Genomic DNA, 10,958 nt, shown 5'->3' on the forward strand with positions numbered 1-10,958 from the left:
CCAGGTGGTTAAAACATTTGCTCCAAATCAGCAGTGTCTCCTTCTGGCAGGGCTTCATTCTCTCCCTGGCAGCCGGAGTCCACACAGAACAGAGCTGCTTCCCTCTGCTCTTCAGCCCGGGGCACCTCCAGTGGTTATATTGCCCTCTGGGTTCATGGATTCAAAAAGGATTTTCCTTCTTGGGTAGAACGAGCTGGAGTTAGGGATGTTAGGGTTACTTTTCTTGTCTCCTATCCTTTCCCCTTAGCTAAACAGACTTTTAGTTGAGAGGAAAATTGTTTTTAAGCAAGAAAATATAAATTCTGTCTTCTTTTGTCAAAACAATGACATGAAGATTTCTACAGAGGGAATAAAAATTTCCTTTTTAAATATATTTGTAATTTGCTGGTTTTAAATTAAAGCTTCTTACAGTACCTGTGTTTTAAATGTTCCATTAGGAGAAATGTGGTTATTTGTGTCCTGGTCACTGAGGCTACTGCATCTTTCAGTTAATTTCATTGCCAAATTTTGCCCACATCATTACATATGGGATTATGGTTTTCTTCCTTTTTTTTTTTTTTTTTTTCTTTTCCCTGTGTGTGTGTGTGGTGTGTGTTAAGAATTAACATCCAGGGCTGCAGATATGTGGCTCACTGACAGAGCTCATGCCCAGCATGCATGAGGTCTGGGTTCCATCTCCAGTACCACCAAAAAATATCATATTAAGCATATTAAACTTGAAGGAACATCATGCCTGTCCTAAATATAACTGATATGGAGAAAATAAAACTATCCAACTAGCTCCCAGAGCTCTATTTTGGTGGTCTGACTATCACACAAGTGTTTGTTGCTCTGCAGGGAAAGTAGAACACCAAATGAATTTCAGCAAGACAAAAGCTCCTCTGTTCAAGACCAATGAGATGCAGGCCTATGTGTGCAAATAGCACAGCTGGCGTCAGGGCCAGAGGCCATCACAGGTTTAACAAGGCTGGAAACGTGCACTGTGTCTGTCCTGCCTTGCAGGAAGATCAAGACAGACATGTGAAAACCTTTCATATACTTTCACTTATCATTATGACAAGGGGTGTGTGTGTGTGTATATATATATATATGGGTTTTTTTGTTACTGGGGATTGAACCCAGGGGTGCTTAGCCACTAAGCCAAATCGTCAGCCCCTTTTTATATTTTTATTTTGAGACAGGGTCTCACTAAGTTGCTGAAGCTGGCTTTGAACTCGAGATCCTCCTGCCTCAGCCTCCTGAGCTGCTGGGATTACAGGCATGTACCACTGCACCTGGTACTTAATTCAAATTCTGTGGCTTTTCCCATCACATTGTTTTAAGTGCAGTAAACATTTACACCATGGCACTGGCAGCCTCCCCAGTCCCCGTGCAGCAGGGCTGGGTGCAGTGTTGGGGTGCAGTTGCAGAGTTCCACGCAGAACCGAACAAATGTGAGGCTGCCTCAGGGTGTTTGTGTGTGGGGGGGAGATTTTCTGAAAAGTTAATAAAATTATTTGGCAATTGATTGGTTTTGCCTGAGCAATTGATCTTAAAACCAAATATTTTAAAAGTTTAAGCAAGTTTTTTTTTTTTTTTCCATTGATTTTTAACTTGGGGAGCTATAGTCACTTCTTTGTAAAAGAAGTCAGACTTTTTCTCTTGGAAAAAAATCTTACCCTGTTTGAGTTTTCCTGTTTTTCTCATTACATGTCCAGTGTGGAGGTGTGGACATCACAAACATCAAACCACTTCTCTGAAATAGACCTTTTTGGAAATACACCATTAGAAGGAAGCCAGGAATTCTGTTGTTTGTCTTTGTCATTAACTACTTTCCAATAGGCATTGCCTTTGAAAAAGAAAATGGAGCCATGTGCATAGGAATAGTAAGCTGAATCTATATTTCTAAAGGGATGGTTGTGTGGTCTTATTGCTGGAAAAACTTCAGTAATCTTCTTTGGATAAGAACTCAGTACTTGGTTTCTGTTGACATCAAATGCAAATACCTGCAAACAAATTAGAGAGTAAGACTGTTCTGAAGTTCATTGATATTTAGGTTAACTTTAGCAGTGAGTTAATTACATCCAACTGTGCACTGAGTTCTTTAGACCTGAAGTTCTAAATAGTTCTCCACCTAATGATCTGCCACTGCTGTTAGACCTGAAGCAAAGAGAACAGCTTTCAACTGAGAATTTTGTTCAGACACATCTCAGACGGGAGTACAGAAGCAGTGCTACTTACAAAGGACACCTTGAAGAAGTAAATTAGCTGTTGCCTTCTGTCATAAAAGGCAGTGTCCAGAGGACTGGGGATGCCAGGAAACCCTTCTGAAATCAGTTTGGGGTAGCTTCTTCCTTCTTCATCTGTGTGGGCCTGGTCCTTGTCACTGTCATATCTCCAGTATTGATTTCCTGAGTGTCAACCAAGAATATGAATATGGCTTTTAAATCACAGGAAACCCGATGGACAGCCTCCTATGCAGGCCCAGCCCATTCTGCATATGCTCTGCCGGATTCCCAGAGAAAGCTGGGCTTGTGGCACCTACTGAAGTCTCAGTGGTTTCCCCAGGTTTTGGATGACTTCTCAATTTGACCCCAATAACGTTTTCTGTACTTGATACTGCTGCAACTAGATTGTTGGTGTCTCACAGAGAGCCCTGATCTATTCACATCGTCCTGTTGGCTCTCAAAAATGACAAAAATGTGGTCTCTTTCACCTGAGCATCTTGATTTTTTTTCCTCTTTCATGATCTAACAATGTCCTTTTGCATGTTAGTGGCCCACGTGTTGGCCAGAATCACTTTCCTACTCTAATTGACACAAGGTCTCTTGACAGAAGAAATCCCGATGCTTATTCCTGGGTTATACCTTTTCCAGTGTTTTTTAACCATCTGTCTCTCCATCCCCATTTTGCAAATAAGGAAACTGGAGTAGAGCCTCGAAGTGACTTGTGCAAATTCAGAGTCCACCCAGACCCACTATCCTGAGAACTAATATACTCCGGTTAATTTTGTTTTAACGTTCAAATGCTAATTTAATGCTCTGAAACAGGAGAGGATTATTCTAGGCTTTCCTTTTTAGTTCTTAAAAGACATGACCTGTTGTCAGCACACAGTAGAATAAATAAATCTGCTGAGTTAGACACTTCTGTTTGCACAACTTATGGCGTACTCAAGTAGTGACATCCCTTAGCAACCACACATGCATTACAATTGGCACTGAGATGTCCCAGTGGAGCAGCAATTCACTCTAACTGGGATTTTTTAAAATTTAAAATATTTACAGCAAATTAAAGATGTTTTTAAAGCAGTCCCCCATCATGACCTAATTCTGTACTGACTCCTTGTTGCCAATGTAAGTTCTTTAAAGCATTAAAAAAAATCTTGTGTGATATGAAGGGAACTAAAGACCAAATCTAGACATAGGATCCTGATAATAAAGTTTGCATATGACGTTCTCGCAGTTTAGCTCTTGCTTTGTTAACTCTGAGCAGTTAACAAAGCATAGCAGCATAGTTTGGATCACTGAGATTCAAGTTCAAGAGGTACACACAACATTTCTGCAAAGGAAAGAGCAGGAGCCACAACATCACGTTTGGGATTGGATTGCAGCCCACTGGGTTTGCGAAGCAGCGTGTCTTCATGAGCTGGGTGTGGAGATGCTGGACAGGGTGGCTTGTGAATAAGAACAGCAGCAAGACAGCCCCAACCTGCTCTTCACATGGTCACCCCACCCTGGCCGAATCACCTCCTGCAAAACACTGCTCTTCCCTGTACAGAAATTGATTCCTTGCTACCCGTTGGATGAAGTCCAGACCCTGGTTACTCCATTTGAGGCTCTCCAAGGTCGGACCACCAGTCTTCTCAGAATCTCATCCCATGTGGGTCCCCTGTCCCCCTTCAATGGAGTCCACAGATGAGCCTTTTCCATTCCCCATTCCTGCTGCTTGTGTCTGGCCACTGCACGCACCCACACTGCAGTCTGGGTGCCCTCCTCTAGGCATTCCGGATCTCTCCCATCCCTAGTCCAGGGCAAGTCCTGACTTCTGGAATACTAGCATGGATTCCAGGTGGCAGTGGTCACCTCCCTGATCGGCCTGTCCCCTGGAATTATGCCTGTGTTGCTAGCCTTCCAGGGCATCCTTTTTCCTCCAGAACCAGGTAACAGTGCTTTGTCAACTACTTCAAGTGTCTAGCAAACTTCTTTACACATCCATTCAATGACATTAAGTACTTTCTTGTAAAAGATCAGGAACACGACCCAACCCCTGTTCCCACAAAGCTCGCAGTCCAATGGGGCAGACTAGAATCAAGCAAGTAATTACCAGAGCATACAATAGATTCCATGGTAGGGTCTTGGAACATTTATTCTGAATGCATTTCTCTTATTAAGAGAAATGGCGAGGGCTGGGGTTGTGGCTCAGTGGTAGAATGCTTGCCTAACATGTGAAGCACCAGGTTCGATTCTCAGCACTGCATATAAATAAAAAAATAAAGTCCATAGACAACTAAAAATATTTTTTTAAAAAAGAGCAATGAGGCCACCCATGAAGAATCTTTACCTTTAAAAAAATAACGTTCGTCTCTTCTCCATGTCCAGATGTGGACAAACGCATCTATCTTTCGTGCTGGGATTCCGTGCCAGCCAGTGAGGATTGGAAGAGGATCCCCATAGCGGGTCCTGTTGTTTCGATTTTCATAAAGCCAGTACCAGCTGTTGCGGAAGAAATAGGTGCTGAACCTCACCATCACCTCACCATATTGGTTTCTCTCTTTGCGAATCCAATCAAATGCAGTATCAAATGATCCTTCACATGAACCTGAAAAGAAAAATCCGGCCACCTGTCACATGGTACAAATGTCAACTTTCAGGTGTGACTGGATAGAGATAATTGCAAATCTGGGGTTTTCTATTGACACACCTTAAAGCAAGATACCATCTGCTATTAGACGTGGGCTGAGCAGGAACAGGGACCCAGGTTGCCTGCAAGAGTCCAGCCACACGAGTTGCTCATAATGCTCTCAGACTTAGTCTGAATGCCATGTTATATGACCTGATTTCTCTTTTGATGGCCAGTCTGACTTCATTAGAGGAAGGCCCTCTGGTTCTGGGCACACGCTAGAGGAAGAGCTCCACTGGGGAAATAAGTGTGTCCTGGCTCCCATTGTCTCCAAAGGCCCTGAGTGCCAAGAACAGAAACAGGGTGGTCTCCCTGAGGCTCCTTTACATGGGAAGGGGAAGCCTAGCTTTCCTTGCCTTGGGCATCTGTGTTAAATCACTGATCATTTTCATTAAATAATGGCCCATAAGTACCTCAGCCTGAACAACTAAATAAAAATTAAAGCTGCCGCTGCAAGCTTAATCAGTTCTTTGCCTTAGAATTACTAGAAAGCTCCCAGTGGCTTCCCCTTGGTGCTCCTGTGTGATACTGAGGCACAGGTCAGCTTTTCTCCCAGCCAACACAGGCAGCATGTGGAGGAGGGCTGGAGGATTGTCCACGGGAGTGTGCTTTGCCCACCTGTGTCCTTCACCTGTGACTGCAGTCAGGGCAGGGCCACATTTAACTAAGGAAATTGTCCCGTGGAGTTAGGGGACAGATACTTAGTGGAACTTTGTGCTCCCTGGGGACCTGCCTCTCACTGAGCGGCAAGCAGGGTCCTGGTGTATCTTGGCACCCTGAGTGTCCTCTGGGAGCTCTGGGGAGAACCGGCCCAAGAGCTGTCTTACCATACAGTCTCTGAATTGCTTTTCTATCTGACCAGTCCAGCTCAAACGCAGGTTTCTGGGGAATGTAATTTGGTTGCATTATGGATCCCATCCTGTAGGTGTGAGGCAGGCCGAGGACATGGCCAATTTCATGGACAGCCACCTAGGAGGGCAACACAAACCATGGGCAGGGCCAATCCTGTGCCTTTGAGTACCACTGGGACTGGTCCCTGAATTACAGAGGACAGGCCTGTGCCTCACTGGTGCTGTGCTTTTTCAGGAAAAGGGGAACATGGTGAGAACTAGGAAGCATCCCCAGACCCTCCAGCCACCTCAGGGCAACGCCGCGGTAGGCCCTGGCTTTCAGACTGGGCCCGTGCTGCCTGCCCTTTCCGGCTCAGTAGAGCAGCATGAGCTACTTACTTTGAGAAGGCTGATGCCTGTGTCACTCGTGGGTGGTGTGAAGTGCTCATCATCATCAAAGTGAATATCACCCAGGTGCCAGGCATGTGCGAACTCCTGTCCGCTCCCATCAAACACCCGAGGACAGCCCAGGTGCCGGCCTGGCAAGGGGACAAAGGGGTTCTGGTGAGTGAGGGGTGCCCATTGCAGATTCCCCACCTAACCAGACAGACTTGACAGCAGTCAGCCTCCAGGAGCTTGCACCAGGGGCAGGAGCGGGCATGGCCACAACTGGGTTAATTGCCGCCCAGGAGGAGGAGTGCGGAGCCACGGTCATCTACAAACTCATCATGAAGAACAGACTGTAGCAAAGGAGCAGGTTCCAAAGCTGGGAGCAGCAGGGAGAGGAGTGTGGGGACGGGGAGATGGGTGATGTCTGAAGTGCTCACGGAGGGGAGGGCACTGGAACTGGGTCCTGACAGCTGGAAGGTCCCTGAAGGTCGCTGTCCCTTATGTGCTTTTTCAACAAACCGTGCCCCATGCACTCTCACTGAGACACTGATTCAGCAAGACCAGGACAGCCAAGAGCTGCCCTGGTTCACACATGGGGCACAGAGATGTTAGGATATTTGTCCAAATCTACCAGCTAAGAGTTGGTGGTACCTGTGGGTGACCCTGGCTATCTCCTTACTCAGGTCAATGTTATATACCCATGGCTTCTCCACAGGACCAGGGAGGGCGTGTGTGTGGAGTCTTGATGGCATACTGAATGCTCCAGGTGAGCAAGCTCCTACAGCTGGCCTGCACCCATGGGCCCACCTACTCTGAGGGGAGCAGGCTGGCCTTGGTGTCCCCTGTGACCACTCCAGGCGCCCTGCTAGGTGACAGGTCCATTCCTTTTCTGGTAAGTTCTAAGATGGTAACATTAATAGAGGGCTTACATCTGCCTCTCCCTGTTGGTGTCACTTCAGAACAAGCCAGGGAGACCAGTTGCACCACCTTTCTGCAGGTGACTGAGACTGGTGGGACTGACTCCAGGAAGCCCAGTGCCCAGCATGCAGGTAAGGAACCCAGAGGGAAAGGCCAAAGGTGTGTGCTTGCAGAGTGGGCAGGAAGCGTGGGGGGTCCTGAACCTGCCCTTTATTACCTCTCCCAAAACCCAGTTTTATGTCCACTGTGGCCCCAGGAGCGGTGAGATCCTCCCGGAAGTCCAGTGGTGTCACCTCACTCCACATCCTGAAGGCCAGTCTGAAGATGTATCTCTGCTCGTCCACAGAGAGCTGGCTGCTGTAGGCCTCGCCCACCAGTCTCCAGGTCAGGGTCTTTTTGGAGAAGGCCCTCATGGCCCCACTGTCTGAGGAGTCCTCCTGCTGCCCACCTGGCCTGGGTAGCAGCATTTGTAGGAATCGCTTTGATCGGGCCCTGGGCCGTGGGTCTGAAGGGGTCGACAGGGCTGGCAGCCGGGTGTCAGGGACACCACAGCGAGGCCTGTTCATGGCCTCCAGGGTAGCTGCATCCAGCTTCCCACTGGCTGGCAGCGCATTCACTCTCTGGAACCTGCGCACAGCTTCAGCCAGGGTGGGGCCCGCAGGGGAGGCTGCTGGCTCTTTGGGGCTGGGACCCCAGGCTGAAGGACCCTCCGACCAGCCATATCTGGATAAGAACTTCTGTGGGAGAGAAATGCACCCAAGTCCAAGGGGCTGCCACCCGCAGGGCCTTCCCACTGCCCATGTCTGCCCTGACCAGGGACTATATGACCGAAAGGAGATAGAGGGAGAAGAAAGAGACAGAGGAAGGGAGACAGGGCATGGAGAGAGTAGCCGAAGGTGAGGGCAGTGTGCAGGGGGTTGGCTGGGCTGGCTGAAATCATGGCACCGTGTGGCCTGAGGAGAGGCAGAATTGGAGCAGGCCGGGTGGGAGTGGGGATGGTAGGAGGAGAGGCATGTCGGGAGACGAGGGGTCAGGACTGGAAGAAGCGCACTGAGGTCATGGGATATAAATAGGGGAGGTTGCAGCGTCTGGCCCAGGTGCTAGAGACTATAAGTGAGGGGCCTGGGAGTGGCAAATTCCACCCCAGCACAGGGAGGGGAGGGAGCACCGCAGCCCTTGGTCCTGGCAGCCACAGCAGACCCAGCCAGCCCCCTTCTCAAGACCCTCCACCTTCAGGTACACCAGATCCAGGGCTTAATGTGGGAGATTCTGATCATCTGCTTGTGGAATATGGTGACCACTAGGATTGCAGGGTCACACTCCCTGTCCAACCCATGTCATGAAGAAATCTCATGAGAGCCTTTGCCCAGGTCATGATGGAGCTCCAGCAGAGTCAATGGATGCCACCCTCAGATGGCTCTGCTGAGGATCCTAGATTTTGCAGTAGGGCGTCTTTGCTAGAGCTGCCCCTTTCTCCAGAGAGCGCTCTTTGGACAGTGCCTTAGCCTCTTACTACCTCACTTGCATTTAGAAAAGCAATGATATTCAAGTCTGTGGTTCTTTTGCACAGGGCAACATTAATCACTGACTAGAGGCTGACCTAGGGGTTGTCAATCAACATTAGGTTGGGTTAGGGTGTGGTTGGTGGTGGAGTGCTTGCTGAGCATGCACAGGGCCCTGGGATCTAGCCCAGCACTGCAAAAACCAATAGTGAACATCAGGTTAAGCACAGAGCCATGTCCTGCTAGAACCATGGAAATCCTGCTCCCCACAAGATCTGCAGCCATGCCCTGTCTGTGGACACGTGTCCACACATCATGTGCATGTGGACGATGCTACTCTTGGAGTCTTTCTCCTACCTGAGCAGCATGGAGGTCAGTGATGGGCTTGGCCCTGCGCAGCGGGGATGGTTCCAGGTCTGAGCGGTCCCGGCTGTGGAAGAGGGTCTCTGCCCGGGCAGGCCAGGGGACAGCCAGGCAGCTGAGCAACAGTGTCGGACACAAGACAGAGAAAGCCAGCATGGCCCAGCCTGGATTCTGGTCCTCTTGTCTTGCTTTGTCCCCGTCTCTCCTCCTTAATGAGCAGGGCCTGGAACGCTTTTATGAGCAAACAAGCTTTCTCACCCAGTCTCCAAGTGTGCCCTCTGAGAGGCTGCTCAGCAGCCCTGGCAGGCTGCCTTTGAAGACCCCAGGGCCACCCTTCTTGTTAGCATGAGAACTCTCTCCTCATCCTCCTGTGTTTGCCACATCCTCAGGGAATTCCTTCCCCAAGTTGCAGATACCTGAGAATCTCAGCACTCTGGCGATGTGCACGTGGATGAGCTCTGCATTCTCCTGCCTGAAGTAATATCCGGGAGGGCAGACAGCATCATGAGGAGATGAGATCTGAACACAGAGACAGGAGGGAGGCGTTCCCGTTGGATCTGGCTTGAAGGTTGCATTGTAGGCAAGGGGCAGGAGCAAAGGCCCTGCACAGGAACCAGCTGGGTAATTCCGTAGCACTCGGGAAGGAAGGAGACAGTGTGGCCGGACCTGAGTGAGGGGAGGGGAGGGAAGGAGAGCAGGGGATGGTCCAGGGGAAAGACCTGTGTGGCAGGGGAGCTGTTTGGATTTTGTTCTAAATTGCATGGAACTTTTTGGTGGAGTGAGACTAATTTTTAAGAAATCTCCTGAGACTAAATCTTAAGGAATCTCTGTGGAGCTTTGAGACGGGTGGAACCTGGGTTTCCTAGGTGGAACCTTCCTGGCCCCCTGCACCCTTCTTTGTTGCTCTTATGGCTCTACAGGCCAGGAACCCTCACCAGGGCCCAGGACTTTAGGGGGAAGGGGACTAAGTGCCAGGGGATCTGTTTGTCTCATACTTGATAATTCAGCAGCAAGGCAACACCTGTGACACTGGGAAGGGAAGTGGTGCTCGTGAGGAGCTTGGACATCTCCAAGGTCCATGCACAGCTGTGTTCTGACCAGCAGAGAAGATGGAGCTGGCAGTCCTTCCCACTTTGCTAGCTCCGGCCAAAGTCTGTGCTTCTCAAAGTCAGACCTTAAACCCTGCATGACAGCCATTCCTCCTGGGGATAGGATGGTCTCTCCTAGGGCTTGCTGTGGATTGAATGTTTGTGTCCCCTCCTAAATAAACATTGCATCGTAACCCCAAAAGCAAGTGTCAAACTGGGGGGCCTTTCAGGGGCCATTAGGCCAGAAGGGCTCTGCTGTGTGAATGGATTGTTATGCTTATAAAAGAGGCTTCAGAGGGCATTGGTCCTTTGCCCTCCCATCCCTTCTGCATGTGAGAACAAAATTCAAGGCCATCTTGAAGAGGAGACCAGGCCTCCATGAGACACTGAACTTGCTGTCATCTTGATCTTGGATTTCCCAGACTCTAAATTTTTAGTATTTAAAAATTACTAAGGTATTTCGTCATAGTTAATTTTGTCAAATGAACTAAGACAGAGATCAGAGACTTGAGGAATTCATTCCTAAAGGGTCTTGTTCCTTAAAATTATTTGTGCCTGTGTATGCTGTTGGCCTTGTGCTGCTGTGGATGGCCACACTCAGGCAAGTGTGGCTGAGTATAGGCAGAAGGAGGCATGGGGGAAAGGCTAATCAGCCCAAGTTGGAACACCTTGAAAGCCATGGTTGGGAGTATGGCCAAGAAATTATTTGAAATATTATAAGAATGAGGTCACAAAATTTTTTGGTCCTGGAGGAAACATGAAGCAGGAGACTGCAGCTGTCTGGGTTGTACACTTTTGAACACGTGTGTGATTTCTTGTGGCACCTCGGTATTTCTAACAAAAGTGAAAAAAGAAGCTCTTCAGGCAAGTTGGTGCTGCTCTGACCTCCTGCATGTGACCTCATCTCATCCAGTTCAGGATTCGTCAATCCCCGGGGTAAATCTTTTGTGGCACAAGTGATAGACTTGTCTTATCTATATAGTAGAGCC

General features: G+C 48.7%; 1 protein-coding gene across 1 annotated transcript; it reads right to left on the reverse strand.

The window, feature by feature from the left end:
• Positions 1-1,685: 1,685 nt before the first annotated feature.
• On the reverse strand, positions 1,686-9,037 carry Mmp21 (matrix metallopeptidase 21). Its single transcript, XM_077105483.1, has 7 exons — positions 8,876-9,037; positions 7,234-7,753; positions 6,108-6,247; positions 5,706-5,847; positions 4,540-4,797; positions 2,221-2,390; positions 1,686-1,985 (listed from the first exon to the last, which is right to left on the reverse strand). Exons 1-7 carry the CDS (start codon positions 9,035-9,037, stop codon positions 1,686-1,688), a joined length of 1,692 nt encoding a protein of 563 aa, XP_076961598.1.
• Positions 9,038-10,958: the final 1,921 nt, after the last annotated feature.

This window comes from Callospermophilus lateralis, chromosome 15 (genome assembly GCF_048772815.1).
Source record: "Callospermophilus lateralis isolate mCalLat2 chromosome 15, mCalLat2.hap1, whole genome shotgun sequence".
Taxonomy (NCBI): domain Eukaryota; kingdom Metazoa; phylum Chordata; class Mammalia; order Rodentia; family Sciuridae; genus Callospermophilus; species Callospermophilus lateralis.

What these genes read in the sequence shown, in the direction of transcription:
- Mmp21 (XM_077105483.1), bottom strand. Translation starts at nt 9,037, where the DNA reads ATGCTGGCTTTCTCTGTCTTGTGTCCGACACTGTTGCTCAGCTGCCTG. An exon ending in CTGACCTCCATGCTGCTCAG is followed by an intron (nt 7,754 to 8,875) that starts GTAGGAGAAAGA and finishes TCTCTCCCACAG; the next exon opens with AAGTTCTTATCCAGATATGG. An exon ending in ACTTCTTCAAGGTGTCCTTT is followed by an intron (nt 1,986 to 2,220) that starts GTAAGTAGCACT and finishes ATTTGTTTGCAG; the next exon opens with GTATTTGCATTTGATGTCAA.